General features: G+C 40.6%; 1 protein-coding gene and 1 long non-coding RNA gene across 2 annotated transcripts; one reads left to right on the top strand and one right to left on the bottom strand.

The window, feature by feature from the left end:
• The first annotated feature begins 620 nt into the window (after positions 1–620).
• On the top strand, positions 621–6,393 carry LOC122831505. The gene is made up of 3 exons (XR_006370706.1): positions 621–762; positions 866–951; positions 6,194–6,393. It is a non-coding gene; the product is annotated as an uncharacterized LOC122831505 (long non-coding RNA).
• Positions 6,394–16,231: 9,838 nt separating this feature from the next.
• fzd1 (frizzled class receptor 1) lies at positions 16,232–23,932 on the bottom strand. Its single transcript, XM_044117732.1, has one exon. The coding sequence runs from the start codon at positions 23,530–23,532 to the stop codon at positions 21,886–21,888; it is 1,647 nt and encodes a 548-aa protein (XP_043973667.1). The 5' UTR covers positions 23,533–23,932; the 3' UTR covers positions 16,232–21,885.
• Positions 23,933–24,765: the final 833 nt, after the last annotated feature.

Raw genomic sequence — 24,765 nt, 5'->3', positions numbered from 1 at the left:
GACATTAGCTGGGATTTGCAAAGCAGCCAATCAAGGGGCAGTATTCATTTTACTTTCCTCTGATAGGCTGAATAACAACAGAAGAAGTAAGGAAGACTGTAGATACTAGCTTCTGCTGTAGTGCCAGAAACAGGCTCCATTGTGTATAATAATGATTATAAAAGTATGTTTGATGTTTGAACTATTAAAATAGTTGCAGCTAAACGTGATTTCATTGTGAATCTCAAGCATTTTCCAATTTCAGTTTTGCAGCCCGTAGTCCTAGTAATTACCAAAGGTCCACCTAACATGGTTAGGTGGACCTAACCATGTTAGGTGGACCAGCATTTCATATTCAAAAATTTCATATTCAAGTGTGCAACCATTTTATAGAAAAACAGTGATAAAATATGCTGCAGGTTTGTCTGTGCCTAGTCAAAGTCCGAACCTCCATTTAGGAGGGGAAGATGTAGTGCCAGCAAATTATGCTGATAAAAATCCTGGTTGATTTGCTCCAAAAACAATAGATGGAAACACACCATAATTCATTTTTTATATCTTTTCTTGCAGCATTTTAAAAGTTTGCTCAATATTTGCAAAAACATTGGATGGAACCATATTTATGGTTGAGTTGAATGGAATAGGCATTTGCATCAGCAACCCTGTGGCCAGAGGATGAATCCGCTTCCTCCTCATCCACTGCTGCTGGGATCCAGTAAAACCTTTTCAGAGGAGAAGTTAAACAGAAGAAAACAGCTGAAGAATCAATCTGGTCCACATTAGGTAACAATGCCCAGAGTGAATGATTTTATTATTTCACTTCTCAGACTTTAGTCCACCAAGACCACAACAGTGTACATTTCTCCTCTGATGTCTCTCAACACAGCAAACAAGAACTGAGCAGTAAAGTGCTCTTCAAAAGGTGACATCACACTGGAGCTATCCATGGAAACATCATGAGGATCAAAGACGGTAAATAAACATAAAAAAAAAAAACATAACATTGTTGATGTTTTTCTCAATTTTCACCTTGAATGTTAAAAAAGGAAATTTCATATTCAAGTCTGCAACCTTTTTATAGGTAAACAGTGATAAAGTTGATTGTAACCAAACAACCTGCCAGCAACTCTACAGGCAGGTTGAGCCTCACAAGCAACACAAATACACACAGAAAATATCAGTTAGCTTTGGGGAACTTGTGAGGGATTATCAACATCAAAGTCAATAGAAATGTCAGCCTGGCTATCTTTGGAAATGCCAGCAACCCTTTGCATATCCGCATCACACCGCTGATACCTCATCCACACACACACACACACACACACACCTACACACACCTGCCCCCAGCAGAGGAGGTGATTAAAGCTGCTCTGGCGAGTGCGCCTTTTGATCTCCAAACATGCTGGAAAGCACTTAGAGGCAAAGCCCAGTTAAGCAGCAGATGACATCACACCCAGTCAGGGTCCCCCGAAGCCCTTGGGGCCCCTCCCTTGAGAACTATTAAACAGATTAAACGGATTAAGCAAATACAGCCAGCTACAGTTGGTGTTGGGACTGAATGTATTAGTGGTATCCAGAGGTTTTCAGGTCATTTGGATGAGGTACATGGAGTCAAGAGAGGGTGCCTGGTGTGTGTGTGTGTGTGTGTGTGTATGGGTGTGTGTGGGCGTGTGCGTGCATGTGTCAGCATCAGTTAACCCATTAGCTGAATTTATCTGCATAACTAGAGCCCAAACAATAATTCACATTGTTCTTCCTAATGATAGACCCTGGTGATGAATCACCATGGTTACATTGACAGTGTCCACAGCACTGCTCCAGTTTATCAAGCTATGCAGGCATTAGCTTTTTGCACAGATCTCTGAAGCTTCTGCCACAGCATTGGATTCAGGTGGAGGTATGGACTTTAACTGGACCATTCTCCAGAATACACCCACTCCCTGCAAGAGCACTAACAAACATACAAGAATTATCTTGTCTGTTTATCTCACCACATAAAATACCCTCCCCTCTGCAGATGTATGGTTTTCTTTCAGGACCATGGTCTCCTGTTAATAAACTCAATCAGCAGTGAGGTGCAATGAGGGGATCTTGTGAATTAAAAGTTTTACAATTAATTTGCATTATTTGCTCTTATTATTGTGCTGTTAACTCTCTGTTTGCTTTCCAGAAGCTACATCTGGTTTAGCAGATGTAGCGAATCATTCTCTTTTTCCTGCTATTAACTTTTGATCGGAGGAAAAAGTTCTTATTGAAAAAATTTACTTGTTTCCACACAATTCTATGGCTAAAGGAAACACAGCTAGTGACTGTCAGATGACCTAGTATCCCCTCTTTAAGCACCTCTACAAAGAGTCCTTTAATGTGGAGCCAAGCTTAGTGAGGGAGACATCTAGAGAACCTGAAACTGAAAAAGTCTTCAGAACATTACCACATTTCCTCTCCTCAAACCAGGAGTAGCAAAGAACAAAGGATTTCTGTCAGCCTGCAGCTTCCTTAATCAGGGAAATGGATCAAAATGAAATGGATAATACTAGAAATTCCCAAAACTGAGAAAGCTTTGAAGTGAAAGACTGGAAGCCTGGATCCCTGACACTGCTCATAAAACTGAAGCTGAAGCGTTTTTTTTCCCGCCACACAGGGAGTCAGTGATGCCCTGATGTCTGACCTGTGCTGCTGCGGCTCCTCGGTTGGTACGGAAGCTCACAAGGCCTTCAGGAGGACAAAATTAACCTGAAACAGATCTGCTAGATCTCATCTTCTACAGCCTTGTTTAGGCTACGCTGAGAAGGAAGCTTTGCTGACCTCTGACCCCTCTTCACTCATCTTCATTCACAAAGCAGTAACAGGACACTGCTGACCCGCTGGGCCTTTTTTAGGGACCTGTGTCACCCCAGGGGCTACCAAACCCAACACAGCATGCCTCTGCCTCCTGACCTTTTGACCCCCCTGCTCCCACAGTGGACCCCTCAGGCCAAAGAGGAAACAGAATTGATGATTTTACCCCAGAACCCAAACAGACTCTGATACGAAACATGTTGAGCTCGATTCAAACATTCACATCCACCTTCTCATTCAAGTCATTTCCCTCCAGCATCCAGGTGTGTGAAAACGCAATGCAAATACTGAAAGACATCAGGAATCATTCTGGTGAGGCAACAATCAGTCTCAGAAAGGCTAACAGGTTATTTCCAGAGCAGTTTAGATCCATCATTCTGCAATAAGAAAGAAAACATTGTCAGGCTGCTGCCTGCCTCCCTGCAGACCCAGCTAAGAGACAGAATGTGATGCTTTGACCTCAGCAGAGGTCAAAGGTTCCGACAGGACCATAGGAATAAGACCCATCAATATGACTGGTGTGGTAATTAAAGGAACATGTTAGCTGTTATAATCTATGAGCTTTGGGATGTTTGATGTTAACATTTCATTTGCTTTTTAGTAAATTTAGATTTTAAACTAATGAAATGGTAACTGATTGTTTCATCAGCCCTCCTTGTCCTGGGCTGACTTTATTTCACCCAGTGGCAGCTGTTCCTACTTTCAGTGAATCAGACTCACCTGTTCCTTGTCCCACTTTTCACTTCTGTAAAGTATTGCGTTACACGTTACAATCCAAGTTGCATCGCACTTTATTGATTTGTTTGTTAGTTTGAAAGTAATCAAATATTGTGGTGCCATCTTTGCCTCCCTGAAAGTATAAACTTCTGGCTTTCAAAAATTCACAGATGAATCTAAAAAAACAAATTGACGTAAGTTAAAGTTGCTCAAAGCTATCTGACTTCTGGGTGTGAAATTGATTTAGGATGGTGAAGTTTTATATAATCTCACCAAGCTTGTTGAAATCGACTGTAACATGCAAATACAGTTAAATTGTTAGAAGCTGGTGTGAACTGGCCAATAACATTGATCACTGCAGTTGGGGCATATGGAGTGAAATGTTTCCTGCCATGTTTGTCCCAGGTAACGTTAAATTGGTTCTTGAATTAATATTAGCGCCATCTGAATTATCTCCATCTCATATTAACATTCACATTCATATTCAATAAATTAGAATATGGGTTCCGATGAGGCTTGTGTGTCAGATTTTGAAAACAACTTAGTCAAGTATTAAACATATTTTTCATTAGACCCACAGTTCTGCATTAAGTTGTTTTCAATAGCTGTAAACAACAAATCATCATCATTAACAAATAAAAGCTTTAAAACCGTTTGTGGACAATTAATGTGTGTGATGTGTTTAACTTGTGAGCCGAGTTACTGAAATACATGAACTTTTCATAAATATTCTAAATTATTGAAAATGACTTTAGTTAAGGGCTGCTAGAGTGACGCAAGTCGTACCTGAAATTCTGATGCATCACAAATCTAAATCTAAACAATAAAAACATGGTTGTCTGTGGTTGGGAGATAGTGCATATAATAGTTCAAGATGCAAAGATTAAGTGATTCATATGATTCATAGACATGAAGCTTCCTCGGCTGAGGAGCTGTGAATAGATGTGGTACTGGAGTGAGTTTTAGATGAACTGGTTTAACTGGTTGAATCCAATCCGTTGACACCGAGCTGGTCTGTATATAAAAGTGTCTGCTTCAAAGTGAAAAATAAGATTTAAACTGATGTTGACTGTCCTCCCTGACCTGCTTTTTCTTCATGGTTCTAGTGATCTCTTTCGTCCTACAGTGAAGTTCAAAACATAAAACTTTGTTACATGTTTCTCTGCAAAATCTCAGGCATCTCAGAGTTCATAATTAAATCCAGGAAAGTGGAAACTCGTAAACTGCCAGTGTGGTTTACAGTTCAAGTGACTCTACCATGGCAGCGTAGCAAGTGTTGGCCCAACTCTGCCTAATTAAAATGGACTATAAGGAAGAGTGGCTGTGGGGAGTTCAAGTGCAGCCAGAATGATTTGACATCTGCATGTGTTTGTTATATTGGCAGAGTGGGGTTTTTCAAAAGGTCTTACCGGCACTGAACATTGCTTCAGCGGAAGGAGAAAGAGAGGAACTGGGATTGTAAATTGTGAAATACATGAGGTACCATATAAAAACAAATCTGGCTTAAATTATTTTGAAATTAAAAAAAGGTGTTATCAGTGTTAATGCACTCATCAGTGTGTTACGTTTAATGAAATTTGTTCAGATCATATAACCTGTCCATGCAGAATCACACAATGTAGCTAATAGGCACTGATTTCCTTCATTTTTGGGGATCGTGATCTGCTGATAATTACATGTGAGGCCCATCTTATCCCCTAATCTTATCTTCATCAGCAATAGTTTAAAAATCAGTCTCTGTCCTCTTCTGCTCCACAGTGAGATGTTTGACTGACAGACCGACCCACCAGATCAAGTCTGAATGATTATAGTTAACAGTGTTCACCACACTGTTGCCAACTCAGTGACTTTCTTTAGCAACATTTCAGACAAAAAAAAAAATTATCAGCCAAAATCCAAATTGGTAGATAAGGCTTTTTAAAGATCGGTAACCAGGGATCTTCCAGAAAACTGCATGACATGTAATGAGGCAATCGGTGCCTTGGGGCCTAAGCCACTGCTTAGTTTGCTTACGCATTGGGCCGGCCCTGCTCTACTATCACTTCCACATGACCTCTGCCTCAAACCAACGCGCTGAAAAAAACAAACAAACAAAAAACAGCAAAAGAAAATGTAGCTTATCAATTTAAAACACTTGGAGGCAAAGCTACTCCACACTTAGCTGGTGTTTGCAAAGCAGCCAGTCCAGGGATGTATTGTAGCAATTTACTGTATCAATTTTCTTGATACATCCAGGAAAATACTGAAGGGGTACAACGATGTCACGTGAACAGGCTTACCTTACAGTGGGGTAATGAGACGTCACTGTTTTCTGTAAATGGTCTGATGTAGATATATGGATAATTGGCTGGTTGAGTGAATGCAGAGATGCGTGCCTGAGATACGGCCCCACTGGCCCCTGCATGTCTCAGGCTTCTGTAGGGGGGAGATGAGCGGCCTTCGTTTCATTGTCAGATTGCAAAGCCGATGTTCCAAACAAGTGCTGGGCCAAGAATGTCTTCATACTGTGTAAATTAGCACATAAAGGGGAATATGTTGATGACCATTTCTCTTGAAGAATGTGAGCCAAACTGAAAATAAGAAGGAAGGTATTAGAAAAGAAGTCCTTGTTGATGGTGCCAGTCTGGCTCCTTCTCTGTTTTCTCTTTTCTCTCTCCAGGCTGTGGCACGCTTCTCCTCAAAACAGCTAATGATGGCCTCATTTCTGGCCGAGATTTGGAAGGAAAGGGAAGCTGTAAGGGCCTCCGCAGAGAGCTGGTTATATTACTGGGACACCACTAATAAACGCTGGTGCCGGCCTGGGATTCCACTTCTTGCTCCCCCTCTGTGTTCCCCCACAGCATGGAGATGGGCTCCAGAACGCAGGGCTAGAAAGAAAATAATGTTCTCCAACAGTGATGGCAGGAACTGTAAAATAAAAAAAAAAATAATAAAAAAAAAAATGCCGCTGTTTGCTGAAATTCACTTCTCCTTATGTGTTATGATTCTGCTCCCCTTGACAGCTGTTCTGTATAAATCAGAACAGTCACACTGCAGATTGTTCACTTCCCAAGTCTGTGATGAAGCTGCCAGCCACACTCTGGCACCGTCTCCAGCTCAGGCCTCACACTGTGTTAATAGCCAAACAATCCATCTCCCGCCATCCAGCGTCTTCCTGCTCGGCCAAAAGTCATATCTGAGAGAGACAGCTTTTTGAAAAAACCATCCGCTTTTCATTTCAGACCGCCGTGTGGATCGCTTCTGAGCGTCCGCCAGCATCCAGACCTGCAACACAAACCTGTCAGATGTGGGAGATTTTGTGCACTGCTCCATTTTTCATTTTGATTGAAAATTTTGTTTGAAAATTATATTATTTGATTTAGCACAGAGCACAAAGTTGTTGTTCTTCTTAAATATGTAAGTAAGATTAAGGTGGATAGAGTTTTTTTCCCCCATCATTAATACGATTATTATTATTATTATTATTATTATTATTATTATTATTATTATTATTATTATTATTATTATTATTATTATTATTATTATTATTATTATTATTATTATTATTATTATTAGTGATGGTGGAACTCAGTTAAAATTTTTTATTGACCTAATTGCTGGGGCTGCAATTAATCACATTTGAATCAAAAAACATGTTTCAACAAAATAGCAAAAAGCAACATTTTTATTTCAAAAACCTTTTTTTTCTGCTAGATAACTGAATAAATAGGCATATGAGCTCAACAACAAAGGATATTATTGTTTTTAACCAGTTGTTCAGATTACTCAGCCATCAGATTGATGTAAAGTGCTGATATACCTACAGTCATGTGTTCTAATTTAGAACATATTTGTCAGATTAAAATTACCTTTTGAAGTTGAATATAATTTCATATCTTTGTGTACTTTTTGTCCAAGTTGACTTAAAAGTGAGGTTTTGTTTTTACAGGTCAATTTTCTCAGCTATTTTTGGTGCACGTTACAAAAGAAACAAAAAATTGGGCCAATATTTATTTCAGACATTTATACTGCTGTTATGACAGTGTCGACCAATATTTTAAATTAATCTTTTTTTGATTACTCAATTAATCATCGGAATAACTGATAGATTACTCAATACATAATCATTGACAACAGTCCTAAAAGCAGGGCCCTTTTCATGAAACTTGTGTATTAGCATTGTGTCAATATGTATGTTTTTTTTAATATATTACCTGAGTCAGACGTATGTTGTAGAACTCAAATCGCCTCACTTTTTTTGCTCCCGGCCTTTGGATCAACAGTAACTATCTACATTCGTCGCTGCCATAATTTTTAAGCACTTATTGCATGATCAATCTTATTTATGTGTAATTTTAATTTAATTATTTAAAGGGCACACCACAATTGCAAAATTGTGTTTTCTTGTTCTTAGCAGAATATTTGCAAATATTTGTGCACATTCATAATGAAACGCAGCTACTGTGAGCGATCACATGCACCTGCTTCCATGATTAACCACAGATGTTTCATCACCTTGAAAAACCTAAAGAAAGTCATGTCTAGTCAGAGAAAGGGGGTGCAGAGGGTGTGTTCTCCTTTACAGTATTGAGATGATTATTAAAACATGGCTTCCTCTCTGGTGCTGTAGAAGGCGTGTTGTTGATGTGGGAGCTGTCTGAGCCGATGGAGCCCAGAAGTTAACTTCCTTCCATCAGCTCCATGTGCAGGAGAACAGGCTGAGCAATCCTAATGGGAAACACAGGCCTGGGTATAAATATCCACTCTGCAGTGTTCCTGGTAGCGTGTGTGCAGTGCTGAACGGGAGAAGCGAGGCGGCGAGCCCGCCAGCAGTCTGAAGGCTATGGTGAGTGTAATGAGAACCATGTTAGCGGGGGTTTGGCCTGGCTATATGACTCATCCCATAACAATGCTGCATACCCAAAAATGAAGTGCGGAGCCATGCATTTGATTAGTTCTAGGTCAAGCTTTCTGTTTTTACATTATGAGCAACTAGTAATAAAAATATAACACAAGAATATTTTAAGTGGATTAGCGCAATAAAAAACTGAAAGTATTTATTATAACTGGACTGACTTATTTCTATTTAAATAATTGGATTTATGCCGGGGTGGCACAGTGGTGCAGTTGGTAGAGCTGTTGCCTTGCAGCAAGAAGGTCCTGGGTTTGATTCCCAGCCTGGGGTCTTTCTACATGGAGTTTGCATGTTTTCCCTGTGCATGGTGGGTTCTCTCTGGGTACTCCGGCTTCCTCCCACAGTCCAAAAACATGACTGTCAGGTTAATTATTCTCTCTAAATTTTCTTTAGGTGAGAGTGCATGGCTGTTTGTCCCATCTGTCTCTGTATTTATCTGTGATGGACTGGTGACCTGTCCAGGGTGACCCCACATCTTGTCCATTGACCCCTGGAGAAAGGCACCAGCACCCCTTGAGACATCCACTAGGGGCCCATGGGAACTTCAGAAACTACTAAATATACCTGGAAAAGTCTTAAAGGGGCGGTATTGTGTGTCTTCCAGGCATATAGTGCAGTTTTATAGCACTATTAAGCAACTAAGTTACTTTCAGTTGTTATAAAAATGAAATAAAATATAACTTAAAACAAATCTGACTTTGTAGTTTAATATCTTGAATTTGGGCTTCTGTCTCATTTAGGTGCTTCTGATTTTTCTGAAAGAATAACATTGTAACATGATGTGAAGCTCAAGAAGGTTGACATACCTAATATTGCCCCTTTAATTAGATAGTATAAATGACAGCACACACAAATGCACCCGCGCACACATGCACACGCACACAAACAGTATATCTTTCTATCATCAGAACTTTGCGTTGACTTCCTTTCATTTTTTTTTTTTTTTTTTGTCATTTCTAAAGCCTAACCCTAACCCAGTTGTTCCCAAAGATTTTCTGGGCCTCCCTATGGATTACAATAAAATCCCCCCCAAAAAAGAAAAAGAAAAAACAACTGGGCACACACATCGTTCAACCAGACATAAACCTATACACATATTTTGTTTTCAAACTTCAATGAAGTTTATTTCACACTTCAGGTTGCAACAAAACACACTACAGACCATCTATACAGTGAAATGCTTTAGTGTAACTGTTTTTTTTTTCCATCCATACATTTTTTTCACCCCACACTTTTGGAACCACTGCCCTAACCTGACCGAAATGTAATACACACCTTAGTCCGAAATCTAACCACTAACTCAAAAACAGCACTCCTTTTTTTTTTTTTTTTTACCCCTGCAGGGGGTCTTTTGTGGGCTCTAGTGCCTCTTATATGAAAGTAGGCTGACAGGAAACCCCATCCGGCAAATATCGTCAGGTCCAGGAGTCAAACCCGCGACGGCTGCGTCGAGGACTCAAGGCCTCCAAACATGGGTCACGCCATCCCCTTCGCCACCATGGCACGCCCTCAGCACTCCTTCTTAAGGGGCTATAAAAATCAACTGAATAGAATCAAATTAAGTTTACCATATGAAAATCTCTCTGACAAACGTGACATGAATATTTTCAGTAATCTACCGTAATTGGATTTATAATTTTCTTGCTGAAGACATTCTGACAAGTACGTATTGCTCAATCTTTCCATTAGACTGAAAAATGCATCTTAAATATCTGCATTTTCAAGTGCAATGTAAAAATCTGGGTTGGTTTGTTCATAGGGAGTTACTGGGTGTCTAGCCATGAGCAGCTTTATATTTCTGTTTTCAATCAGGCTTGAGGAGATTTTCCAGGGTGTAGTTTCCCTCGGTTTCCTCCTCCCATCTGTTGTAAACTCAGCAAAAAGACATAAAAACATAATAATACAGGCTTTGAATGACATTAAAACCACACAGCACACACGTTACTTTGACAGGACGGGGATTTTTTTCCAGGAGAGTGGCTCTGACGTCAACCAGTATGGAACTGAGATTCCAGCAAAGACTAAATTGCTCATGAAATTTGGAACAGAAGCAGTTCACTATAAAAAAGTATTTACTCCCTTGTTGCTTTTTTTGGTCATCCTTAATTGTTCTCAATCATCAAGCTGATGGAAACACCTATCTAACCAGACTATAATTAATCCTTTAACCCTAACCCTTATAACCGCCAACAAACCCCTGTTTGACTGCCAATCAGTCTTTTATAATGCGGTGGCTGAGTTTGGGTTCACTCTTTTTAAGTACTTAACAGCACAGAAAAGTGCACATCTTAAAGAAAGCTCGGGCCTTCTGGGAAGTTTGAAAACTGATGTCAAAGTGACTGCAGAAAGGCCATGAGCGGAGAAAATGAATTAATCGCAAAATGCAATTCTGTAATTTGAGGAGTGTGACTCAAGGAGAGAAACTGAGGAAACTGTCTTCCTAAAATAGAGGATGTTACTTAACAACACTTTATAGGATTATCCTCTGCAAAACATTTTGTCTCTGTCTCCCTTCTACCATAAGAACAGCAGCTCAGATAAAGCAGAGACAGGGACAGCAGCCCTATTGTCCTCATGCTTAACTTAAAGGCCATCCCTCTACTCATGGCTCTTATCTGTTGCTGCCTCTGAAACAGTCAAGTTTGAAAATGGCCACCTTCCATTACCAAATTTCACGCTTGCATAGCTGCTTTCAGCTGGAGCCGCAAGACATAAAGAAAAGCGAGTAGGAAAAAAAGGGACGTGGAGTTCTTCAGCCTTCTTTTGCTCTCGTACTTTAAGAAGCAGTGATGGTGTAGCTGCACTCAGCCTCCACCAGGCTGGAAACAACCAGACTTTTTCAGGTCAACTCTGCAGGAAGAAAACTTCAGACTGCATCTAATGTTTTTTAGAGTTCTGTTTGCCTGGGAAAAGACTAAAACTGATGGAGTTTCGCATCCATGCTTTCTTCTTTATTTTAAAATCCTGGTAAAAAGAATGTGGGGTGCTTCAGAAGCTGCATTTCCACTACTAATGTGCAAAAAATGTTGTCGACATTCGGATAATGTCGAAAACATATGACATGAACATTTGCAGTACAGTAATCTACCTTCAGCAACAAGATAGAGTGTTACTGAAGGTAGAAATAATGTATAAGTCATAAACTTTCTTGCTGAAGACATTCTGACAAATACTTATTGCTCAATCTTTCCATTGGAAAGCACAATTGCAGTATTTCCATTAAACAACATGATTAAAGACAAATAAATAAGTTGGTTCACGTGATTAGATGTTAATAAACATGCAGCACCATCATCCTCTATCTACTTCCTGTCGTCTTCTTCTTTGTAGTTTGCGCCAGTAGCAACGTCTGATTGATGATAATGTGACTCATGTGATGAGTAAAAGGTGTTTCCATTGTAGTTTTGCTAAATAAACCAATTTTGATGTGACCAAAAAAAACCCCACCTTATCTTAGCGCCAAAACTTTTAATCAATTTCTTTTCTTTTTGAAATTGTCATGTTTCCATTAATCAAATTAATTTCCAAAATGACAAATTGTAAATTATATGGTCAGTGGAAATGTATCTAGTGACAGACTTCTTCCATAAGTTCAGAATTATTATTTCCAGCATTGAAATCTGAATTTACTGCATCTGGCTTCATGTCTCCTGTCATGATGTAAAAGTCGGATAAAACGCGACGTGACAGTTCAGACTGTGGATGCTTTGAAAACAATCGGACTCATATAATAATAATAACAGTATTTTTTCAAACAAATACTACAAAGTGCTTTAAACTAAAAAACAAACAATTAAAACAACACAATAAATGACACAAGAAACACAAAAAAATATACACCAAATCATTTAAGATATATATGACAAAGTGAAATAATAAAAATACGAAAGAAATTCAAATATTAAAAGCCTTAACATACAAGTCAATTTTAACTAATGATTTTTTAAAAAGACAATGGAGAAGACAAAAGGCCTTTATAATATTTATTTCTAGAATTTGATTCAGTTCTACATAACAGAGGTGACACAGATCGGAGTTTTTGCCAAGTAAAAAGATATCGGACTTGGGACTCACTTTTTCTGCTCTGTGAATGCAGCCTTCAGTTTATTTGACATGCTGAACATTAAGAACCTTGTTGATCATACGGTTCTAATAGCTTTATGTATGCTACGTTTTCGTGACATTCTCATTTTTAATTGGATAATTCAACAACATTTGGAAGTGGCCCGTTTGAACCAGAATGGTGTCAGGTTTTTTTCTCCCAACAAATAAATAAATAAGTAGGAGTGACTCGGTTCTGAATGCATGTGCAGTGCTTTAAATGTTTTTATGAATTATGGATTTGACTCAGTGGTTTGATAAATATGACCCCCATTACTGCGCTGACCCTGTAACTGATCTTGCATTGAGAGCTGCTCTCTCTTCTGAAACAGAAGCTTACCCAGAGCGCTCTTTAACAGTCCTCATTGCGATGCACGCTGCAGAATTTACAAGTTCTCCTGAGGGACAGCTGCGGAGCGTTGCTCTGCTCCAGATTGTTGGAATCTGCTGACATTGGCACAGACACAGGGCCACATATCGACCCTGAGAATCACCTACCCTCACCTAAATTGTAATGCAAATAAAATGAGAAAAAAACAAGCGTTCACATGGAACTGACAGAAGGAAACGGATGAAACAGAGGAGCATGTGAACGCTGCGGATGTGACTCCTGCAGCAGGCGGTGACACTGGTGGGCGTTTGAGTGAAAGACGGTAAGAAGTGTATGAAACAGCACATCAGTCATCCACAGGTGGAGCTGTGCGGGTGGTGCCAGCTCATTTGATGGGATGCTGCTGCTACTGAGCAGAGGGGAGCTGACCTGCAGGCACTTTGAGATTCAACAAGGAGAGGTAAAATGGAAACTTCTCTTTGGGAGGAAGTCTTTTCTTCATAGAACATTCCACCAAATTCCAGGAAAATGTACCCTTCATGTAAAAGAACAGACATAAAACAGGATGGGACAGATTAATACTGAAAAGAAAAAAACACACACACACACACACACTAGTGAAGATTGACTTACTTCGTAATATAACCCGCATTTACTTTATTTAGCTATGCATTCAAAGTTTCCATTCAATGCGTCAAAGCAAAACAAAGGAATGTGTTACTCTTTAAATAGCACAGCTCACCCAGTGTGATTCAAAGTGCTTTCTAGAAAAAAAACACACACACACACACACACACACACACAGCTCCAAAATGCAAATGAAGTCCCAGAAAATGGAAACATACCTACAGATAACTGCACGAATATGGGCACTTGGTTTAGAGCGGGGTGTCAGACTCACTTTTTATTTTTGGCCATATGAGGATCACAAATATTTTCAAAGGCAGAACGTGTCAGCCCAGACCCTCTGGATGAAGTAAAGGTTTCCACCAGGTTAGTGACTCGCCCTTATGCATCACATAGAATGCAAACCCACCTCTTGTGCTTCTGGCTACTACTTTAATAAACATGGAAGTCTGAGAACAGGATTAGCCTCACGATAAACCTCTAGAGATGGAAATCTTTAGACCATCTCTGTCTTTTTCTATTTTATTAAATTTCAGAAGGCTATAATAAAATCAGTTATTCACATAAAAGATTTGTTCATCAGTTCAGCATTATTCATATGTTTTGGAAGAAATCTTCTAAATAAATAAAAAGCTACTTCTGCATGTGTGGGATTGTTGGCTCACAACAGAAGCAAGCCGACCTTGTCATACATGTAGAAACGGAGCGGGAATGTTTCTGTTTCAGTTCTGGCTGTACACAGAGTAATGACAGACATGGAAATCTGTGTACACAGGGGCAGGCTCAGACATGGCGCTTTTCTTTCAGACGACAGAAGCCTCTTTCCTTTTCTTTTAGATTTCTACTTCTCTACTGGTGGCAAGGTTAGTTCAGGTGAAAACAGAAATTCATGGAGAGAGTCGTACTCTGTGCTGCAATTTTGTTTAGGTTGCTAAACTAGTTTAGTTTAGAAACTTTTATAAAGTGTAGCCTGAGGCGGTTCTCACTGAAACAAGAAGAATGACATACATGTTGGAAAAATAAAACACTCTACACATGCTTTCCACTAGATAAAGTTTGTTGTTTTCTGTCTCTGAGCTGTTTGTGTCCTGAAGATTCCCTGAAAATCGGATTTTGTCTTAATGTGCAAATTCCCTTCCTGATGTCATTTTTCTATTGCAGGGGTCATGTGAATTCTATCCGGATCTATAATCAGATCTGGATAGACAATCCAATCACTCATTGGATTGAAGAATGTCACTGACACCTCTTCATGGAACAATTGATCAAACTCTAAAGTGCCTAATCAGATGATGCTCTGCCATGTAAATCACTGTAAAAACGTAAAAGTAGAAGAAAGAGAAAAACAGTGGTTTTCAGGGCAACAGTCAGTCTATCACCATGGTGAATCTTAGAAACTTTTATCTGCTCAACCTTATAAAATTCAGCGGGTCTGTCAGATTGTGAGGACTGTCTTGCAACAATAGGTTTGGTTTGGCAGTTCATAAAAAATGCTAAAAGACAAATATTAACTAAATAAATTTAGATCAAAATGACCAAATCAAATCACAGCTTGATTATCAGGAAATAGTCTAATAATTCTCAGTCTCTATGAATACCTGCCTGAGGAGGATTAGGTATTAAATACAGTAGATGAAGGATTAAGTTGAGATCTGACATTCTTGAACAGCATAAATATATAAATTCTCTCCAAAATATAAAAGTTTATTAACAAAAGTAATTCCCCTTCTACTTGAAAGACTTCACTTGACAAACTCACTATGATACTAACACTCAACTGAGCTACTAAGTTAAAATGAAATAAATAATGAATACTAATAATCTAGGGCTGCACAGTGGCGCAGTTGGTAGAGCTGTTGCCTTGCAGCAAGAAGGTCCCGGGTTTGATTCCCGGCCCGGGGTCTTTCTGCATGGAGTTTGCATGTTCTCCCTGTGCATGCGTGGGTTCTCTCCGGGTTCTCCGGCTTCCTCCCACAGTCCAAAAACATGACAGGTTAATTGGTCTCTCTAAATTCTCCCTAGGTGTAAGTGTGTGGGTGCATGGTTGTTTGTCTTGTATGTCTTTGTGTTGCCCTGTGACAGACTGGCGACCTGTCCAGGGTATACCCCGCCTCTCGCCCGGAACGCAGCTGGAGATAGACACCAGCAACCCTCCCGACCCCATTAGGGAAGAAGGGTGTAAGAAAATGGATGGATGGATCGATGGATGCTAATAATCTACCCAAAAATAAAGCAATAAAAGTGAACAATTAGAATAAAACCAATAAATAAATGAAGCATTAATGTCACAGTTCAGTGTGAACTGTTAGGTTTGGGAACTTCAGCATCCAATTTTTGCTCTTCACAGATGATGTGGTTCTGTTGATTTCTTCAGTCCATGACCTTCAGCATGTGTTAGGAGTCCACAGCTAAGAGGAAAGCTGTGATCTCTTAGCTTTCCTCTAAAGCTAAAAGTCAGATTCTGTAAATACAAGCCTGTAGTTCCTGATTGAATAAAACATGGATTGCTCCATCTTGGTTGGGCGTCAATCCCTAAAGGTGAGCAGTTCAAGTGTCTTGGTGTCTTGTTCACGAATGATTTCAGGCTAGAATGGGGGACAGACAGACAGATTGGGAGTTCATTTCCAGTAACACGGGCGCTGTACCACTCTGCTGTTGATGTCAACAGCAGAGTGAAAGCAAGCTCCTCATTTATGTTCTCAAAATAACTTAAATGTCTCCTGACAGTCATGGTGAAGGCACTCTTAGAAATATTCTGCCATATTTACACTTAGTGACATGAGATGTGATCTGGTTTCAGTGTTAGTGCTGAGCTGTTCGTGTCAGCTTCCACCCATGTTATGTTGGAGTAGAATAAGGGAGAATTCCCACCAGCTCCATTAAGTCTGCTTTAATTAAACTCCAGTTTGTTTGCCTACAGAGGAATGTTGGAGGTGTGAATGTACAATTGAGCTCTGATGCTGACCAAGAAAGTGAACTGTGGTTCACCTACCAACTTAGGTCTAGGTTCGGTTGAAGTGGACGTAGGTGTGGTTAGAATGCACATGTGAACGCCAAGTGGATCGGAGACCACTCCAAAAGCAGAAAGTGGACTGCAGCGCGGTCAATTCCATAAATGGTTCTTAGTCTGTTTCCCCCTTACCTGTAGGGTAAGGGGGAAACAGGTTTTCCAAAAGGTTTGGTTCATTTCACACAGAGCAGTGTTTAAGAGAACCACACCAGCTGAAAATGTAGCAAACGTCGGTCCATAATCGAACCGAGTTTACTGAGTTCCTTTAAATCTAGACTATCTGCTGAGTTGCTTTTAAAACAATCAGTGAAACATCAATCAACATTCTGATGAATAAAGATGGCCTCTGATAACATATAATGCTTCAATTGCTGATTGTGTGTTATATGATTTTATATTTTTATGATGTAAAACACTTTGATCTGCCTTGTTGAAATGCGCTATACAAATAAACTTGATTTATTGATTGATTCTACCAGACTATCTGACTAGCATGTTTTCTACCAAGTGCAGAGACATACTAAATCAAAATAAGGTTTAAGATCATTATTTTACCAATATTCCAATTACACTTCTATAATGGTAAATGCAATGGGTGTAAAAAGAGGGCTTTAATATAAAAAAAATCTGACATTTAATTTGATTTTGAATAAGTTCTTGAAAATAAGTTAAATCTCTCACTTCCTTTCATCAGATTGTGAAATGTTCTACACAGAAGACAGACGTATTTTTTTCAGCTGCATATAAAGAAGGACATTTGTAAAACAACAGAACATGTTGTGACCAAATTCTGATCAAAGACTAGAACCAGATGTAAGGATTCTGCTGCGGAGTGTTGATCTGCTTCAGGGTTCAACATTTATCAACTCTACTGTGCTGTTGTCACAATCACAGAGAAACAGTTTGTTCCAGATGGCCACATGTTAGCCTCACATTTCTATTTACAAAGCAACCGACTCAGTCAGTGTTGTGGTGTGAAACATATGTTCCACATCCCAGCCCCCAAGGTCAGTCTTCACAGTTGTCAGAGGTCTACGTATGTGACAGTCCTCATCAGGAGTTGTTGGGGCAGTGCTGACGTAAACGCTGTGAAACAGTTGAAGAGAGCAGGAACAATGGCTGTAGCAGCTGACGCCTCAACATGGTGGCTGCAGCAGCCTGGAGGCTGTTTTTAACCCCGAGGCTCTACTGTGGCAACATATAAGGTCTTCTAAGGAGCGCCGCATTCCAGTTCAGAGGGGAGGAGGACATCAATCTTTTCACAGATCACTTGTTTCATGTTGTTCTGTCACAACATGGTACAGTTTTAACAAATACATGAAAAAAAAATATTCTGTATCCGGGTTACATACTGCAGCTTTAAGTGGTTTAAGGACAAGAAACTAACAAAGTGAGCTCCTGTGTCTCCTTAAGATTTGCTATTTCAATTGAAATGGAAGCTAATTTTATAAGCCACTTACATTCAATTAGCAGCTGCCTCAGTGTTAAAGTGATGTGTGATAAAGCTGCAGTATGTAAAAAAAATGCTTTTTATATGTTTATTAAAATTAGCGTTTTTATTAGACTGATAATCTATGAAAAAAATCAATCTCCTCTGCATTCTTAACTTGTTGGTGTTTGAAGCAGCAAAGATTGTTGATAGGGGAGCTTATGCTGTCTTAGTCTGTGTTACACAATGTAGACAGAGCAATGTCTACACAGTCGTACAATCTGTGTAACTCTAAGCCAGGCTGTTTCACTACATGAAATGGAGCGCATTATTCACTAGACTTCCTCTCAAACCAACTTCTGGAAACAAAAAGGAATTTGGGTTAAAAAGCAAGCCCCCCTTAAAAATAATAAATTCCAATCTTTACTGTCTGCATAGTTGAAAGTTCAGCAGCACATCTTTCATGAAAAGAATTTCCTTTTCCTCGTTGTTCCTCTGCAGCTGCTCAGCGAGAAAACACCCAGAATGCTCCCTGAGCTCGGCTCGTCCAGGCCACATATTAGCTTCATCTGAAGGAATCTTCCGAGCCGAGCGGCCATCTCCTGCCTGTCTCCCTTCCTAGAGTTTTAAAGTGAGCATACACACCAGAAATTTCCGAAGATCGTGTCTGTTATTTTTTTAAAGTAAAAACAACAGACATATAAAGCCGATTGCTGTACTTTTCTGACAGGAGAAAAAGACAAATAGCTCAAAAGTTGCATTGGTGAGTTTGTTTTTTTTATTTATAAAGAAATCAATGTAGTGTGTGCTTATATAAGATTTTTTTTCTATAAATATAAAATGTTCTCTTCATAGCAAAGGTAACGAAAATTACTTCAAAGCAGTGACAACTGTAGGTACGTCAAGACAATAAAAGAGTTCTTAGGAATCGGAAGCACCGTGTGGAAGAAAATCCGACAAGGATACGCAGTTTCTGCGTGCAGGCGTGTGTGTGTGTGTGTGTGTGCATGGGTGCGTGTGTGAGAGTGGCAACTCTGCATTTCAACACAACGCTTCCTTTCTGCAGTGGAAGACATGCAAGCTGCTGGCTGCGCTTCAGTCCTGCGTTGCAGCCATGTTCTCCACAATCTGCACCTCACCGACAGGCCTTTGAACACCAACTCAAACATTCAGCTTCCAAGTAAAAAACAAGGTTACATATTCATGGATCTCCCCCACCCCGATCCCTCCATCACAGCACCCTGTTTAGCCTCGGAGACCCACTATTCTATGGACAACACACATCTCCATAAACTGTCAGAATATTATTTTCCATGCTGGATTAAAATGAAGAGTCCTGGCGTTTATGTCCCTCTAATGCATCATCATGTGGCGCCCACAGCCTTTCACTTTGACCCAGAACGTTTTCAGAGCCTCGTTACTCACAAAATAACGCAGATTACATCCTGCAAGGCCAGCTGCATCAATAATTCTGCTTGGATTTACCTCCATACAAATTAAAATTGCATCTAGCTCACCTAAGTTTTTCTATCATTTTTAGCTAACTTTGTTTTTATGTCAAATACTGTAAAGACCCAGAAAGACTTCAATAAAAGCTCTAAAATACAAAAAATGCATGGTTTACTTTTTTTTTTTCTCTAAAAATAATTATGAATCCACTCCATATTATTTTTCTTTAGATTTTCTGCTAATTATTTGAACAACTGTCAAAAAATCTCCAGAGTTTGACAGATATCTGATCATTTCACACCTGTGAGTAAAACCAGTTGCTTTTTCTCTAGTTTTGCAAAGAAATTTAAAGCATCTGCTGCTTCTTGATTTAATTTCATCAAAACATATTAATGCTGTAATTCTGAGCTGTGGAGGAACAGAAGATCTACATCTGTGAATGATAAGGTTTTATTATTAACTAATTTGGGTCATTTCACACCAGCACCAGGTTGAACCCTTATTGTGGACAAACACAATCCCACTTTTGTCCATCCAAATTCAGCTCCACACTTAATGCCATTTTGTACTTGATAACTGTTTTACAGGTTAACTGTTTTCATCATTTATGGTGATATATGGTCAAAAAAACTTTCAAATCACACATGTACCTTCGTTGAACTGCATATTCTCCTCTGAAATCTTTACTTTAGGCCTGCAGTTATTTTAGTAATTGATTATTCTATTGATTATTCAGCCAAATAATTGATTAATCAGATAAAAACTGGCCCATTGGCTGATTTTATCTTTTTAATACAATAAGAAATGCGAGTAAAGTATTTCAATTAATTTTAGAAATAAGAAAATAAACACTTACTGGATAAAATGCAGTACCAGCATCCCTTTAGTGAATACTTGATCATTAGAGCAAAGGATGAATCTGCAGCTAAAGAAAATCCTTCAAACATCGACATGTGAAAAGCTCAGACCTTTCAGCTGGATTGAACATTCATACAGCGCAGGGCTGATCTGAAGTTATTTATGAAGATTAATAACTGGATAGCAAGAGTTGATTGGAAATGTTTTTTTTCTTTCTGTTTTTTTTAACTGGAAACTTGACTTCTGTGTCAAACATACTCAGACAGTATAGTTTTAATTTTAAATCCAAAATATAGATTATTTGTGCTATTTATTGCTCTGAATATGTTATTCATTTAGGAAATGGTCTATGAGTTTGTACATTCAACTTGAACAATTAATTGATTACTAAATTAGTACACAAGATCACATGATCATTTAAAATCAGCTGGATAATTTCCATTCTGATAATTAATATTTTTACAGAGCAATTTTCCAAATAATCTGTTTCATTCATGCTCTCTGTGGTTTTGTGGTTTTAATGTCCGTTTTGCTTCTTGGTTTTGGTCGGAGGCCAAATATCTTCCAGTTCCAGTATTAAGTGTTCTTTACTAAGTTAACGGATATTGATCTGTGAGAGGGTAACCTTGCATTATTTTGCCATTTTGATTCTGTTACATGAAAATGGTCTCAAAACAACTACATTATTGTTTATCATAATAATTTCTAGGGCAATTTATCATTGGCTAAAATTCGCCTATGATACACATCATTAACATTTTTTTATAAGTTCCTTGTAGTGACATCTAAAATCCCAAGGTGTCCAAAAAGCTCTTTGTTAGGAAAAAAATATTGAAAATGATTCTATTTTTACCTTAATTCTCCTAAATATGTGGCTAAAAGTATCCAGAATTATTTCCAATCCCAAATCTCCTTGTTTTATTTGACTGGGCTCTGAAGATTATTTTGCTCAGGTTTTCTGAATTATTCTATCTCTGTGGAGGAAGGCATTTGGCACTTAGGATTCCCATATATGCAAAAAAAAAAAAAAAAGAAAAAAGAAAAGAAAAGAAAGAAAACCGTCCTGGTTCAGAGCCGGAGCTCTGCAGCAGAAACCTTCTTTTCCATTTGCCTGGCAATAAGAACTTCTTTCTTTTTTTCTTAACTTTAACAGAGGAATGTTACATCTGCAAGGGCCCATAAAACACACTGTCCACAACCATTTGTCTCAGTGACTCACATCCATACCAAGGCGAGGCCTCAGAAAGCCTAAGCTCGCTTCCTCAGACACAAAGTCCAGCTGGTTAATCAGGATAAGAGGAGGCCACGAGGAAGCACTTGGGTTTCACGGGACTCTCCTTAGAATAGACCTTGCACTCACTCACAAGTGCTCCACCGACCTACAGACACAAACACTCTGTGTGAAGTACTCCCATGGGTGTCCACAGTAAATCGGGTCATAAGACAGACACCAGGATTCGCAACGGTTAGCTGGCTTTTTGTGATGTTTCTCCAACATATCCAAAGATGAAAAAAGATGGACTATTTTTTTTTCAGCCTTTAAATACAAATATATACTTTTTTAAAAAATCTCACAAATGTGTATGTACAATAAAACAGAGCGAAGGTCTCTGCTGGGTCCAAAAAACATGTGTGAGTTTGTGAAAAGCCCGTCACACTGTGGTTTCGCCCTGCTTGCTGTTGGCCAGTCTCGTGTAAAACCTCCGCCATGAGTTCAGGGTCTTCCCAGACCAGATCCAGAAGCCGGAAGTGATTCCCACTATGAGCGTCATGAGATACTTGATCATGAAGACGGTGAAGTCCGGGCTCATGTTGGGGTGGTTCTGGATGGGGCACGGCACGGCATACGTCTTACACGACTGGCTGACCCACGTCCTCTCCCACTGCTCACGGAAGGCCTGCTCATAGAAGTAGCAGGCGATGACGATGGTGGCCGGCACGGTGTAGAGCACGCTGAAGATCCCGATCCGCACCATCAGCTTCTCCAGCTTCTCTGTCTTGGTGCCGTCGTGTTTCATGATGGTCCGGATGCGGAAGAGGGACACGAATCCGGCCAGGAGGAAGGAAGTCCCGATGAACAGATAAACGAAGAGAGGCGCCAGGACGAAGCCTCGCAGGGCGTCCACGCTGTTGATGCCCACGAAGCAGACCCCGCTCAGCACGTCTCCATCCACCTGGCCCACTGCCAGGATGGTGATGGTCTTTATGGCGGGAACGGCCCAGGCTGCTAGGTGGAAGTACTGGGAGTTAGCCTCGATAGCTTCGTGGCCCCATTTCATCCCGGCCGCCAGGAACCAGGTGAGGGCCAGGATGACCCACCAGATGGAGCTGGCCATGCTGAAGAAGTAGAGCATCATGAAGAGGATGGTGCAGCCCTCCTTCTTGGTGCCCTGCACCACAGTCCTCATCTCTTTCTCAAAGCGATCATTGCAAACCACCTTGTCTTCCAGTAAGAATCCAGCAATGTAGGCGATGGACACCATGGTGTAGCAGCCAGAGAGGAACACTATGGGCCGCTCTGGGTAGCTGAAGCGCTTCATATCCACCAGGTAGGTCAGCACCGTGAACAGAGTGGAGGCGCAGCACAGGATCGACCAGATTCCGATCCAAATTCGAGCAAATTTCAGCTCCTCCTCGCTGAAGTACATCATCCCGTGAGACTTCTTCAGCTCGCACGGGGCGCCGCAGTTCTCCTGCCCCAGGAAGCGGTAGTTCAGGTAGGGGGGGACGACGAGGGGCCCCGGGCACCTGAACTGACCGTGCGTGGGCTCGGGCGGGGAGCGCGCGGTGGGGTAGTGCCCTGGCCCCTCCGGCTCCGCGCGGTCCGACATGTTCTGGCCCACGCACAGCTCGCCCGCGCCGTGCACCGGGAACTTCTCGCACGCGAGGGTGTCGGGCCACTGGAAGCCGAACTTGTTCATGAGCGCCTCGCAGCCCTGCCGCGCGCGCTCACACAGAGAGCGGCACGGGGGCAGCGCCTGCTCCAGCACCGTGCACACGGGCGCATACATGGAGCAGAGGAAGAACTTTAAATCCGGGGAGCACTGCACCTTCACCAGGGGGTAGAACTGGTGGACCTCCAGTCCCGCGTCTTCCTGGTTCGTGTGGCCCAGCAGGTTCGGCATGATGGTCTCGTTATAGGCGATGTCCGTGCACAGCGGGATGGAGATCGGCTGGCAGAATCCATGCTCCGGGATAGACATTCCTCGCTCTCCGTACTGAGCGTTGACCCTGAAGGAGGCGGGCAGGATGAAGGGCAGCAGAGAGACCGCCGTGCGGAGCAGTCCGTGGAGCAGCATGGCGAGGAAGGATCCGCGGCACGACTTTCTGTTTGTTGGGAATAACTTGACGTTCCCTCAGCCTCAGCAGCTTCCCTGAGCGCTTCTTTGTTGCCGAGCTGAACGCAGCGTCTCCCCGCAGTGCTCCTGTCCCCGTCCCTCAGCTTCTCATCCCGCGGCGGGGGAGATAAACGGAACAAAGATCCGCGATCCTCAGCAGCAAACCCGAAGCCTTCATTTAAAATCCTCTTTGGAGCCGAATGAAGAGCTTTCCCTTCCAACGCAGGAGCCTCAGTATTCCGTCTGCACAACAGAGTCAGGGCGCCGATCAAACTTACTCACTCGCTCTCCCTCTCACTCTCGCTCTCTCTCTCTCTCTCTGCCTCCGTCTAGTTGGAGCCAAATGCACGTCAATTCATGTGCAACATCCATCGAGCCCCTTCAAAATAAAAGCTTCTTCACACCCAAGTCCTCCTGTTTTGATGGTTCTCTTACTTATTAATGATGTTCTCATCAGGAAACAGTAACAGAAGTACTTACTTGAACTTCATTTAAAAATACAACATATGCAATTGAAAAATATACAATTTCAGAAAATAAATTTTTTTATGTGGTCAATAATGAGTAAGTAGAAAATACAATTTTTGTGCAATTTTCTATCCAAAAAGCACACACACAAAATAACAATAATAATAATAAAAAAAAATAGCAAACGTAATTGCATTCCAAAAGAAGCTGATGCTTTGACCATCGTGGCACTGTTTTTTCTGTACACCTCAAAATATTATTATTTTTTCACTGCAAACAAGCCTGTCTGTTGCTCGATTCTCATCTCAGTCGGTTCTCCTTCTGGGATTTCTCTCACTGAACTCAATTTCTCCCAAAAGGAGACAGAGTTGTGAACCATGACATTGATTTTCTGCGCTGGTTTAGATCAAAGCTGTTCAGTTTGTGTTGACTGTTCTTCCTAATACAATTAAAGTCAGACAAAGGAATGCTTTAGACATTTTATTGCTTGTTAAGATTTTATGGCTCTATAATCCCCATGAGGTTGTTTATGGCGCATGAAGTTATTGGTTTGCTTCATTGAGCCGATGCATTACATAAGTCACTGTTGCATGTTAGCAATACATAACAAACACATACAACTTAACTTATACAAGATGAGCATAAATAAATAAAAGGAAACATTTGGAGAAATAAATGAAAGTTCCTCAAGTTGGTCAAAGTTAATGTACAAGAACAAGAGTGTAA

Source organism: Gambusia affinis, linkage group LG05 (genome assembly GCF_019740435.1).
Source record: "Gambusia affinis linkage group LG05, SWU_Gaff_1.0, whole genome shotgun sequence".
NCBI lineage: Eukaryota > Metazoa > Chordata > Actinopteri > Cyprinodontiformes > Poeciliidae > Gambusia > Gambusia affinis.
This window is presented reverse-complemented; position numbering and strand designations above follow the sequence as displayed.

What these genes read in the sequence shown, in the direction of transcription:
- fzd1 (XM_044117732.1), bottom strand. Translation starts at nt 23,532, where the DNA reads ATGCTGCTCCACGGACTGCTCCGCACGGCGGTCTCTCTGCTGCCCTTC.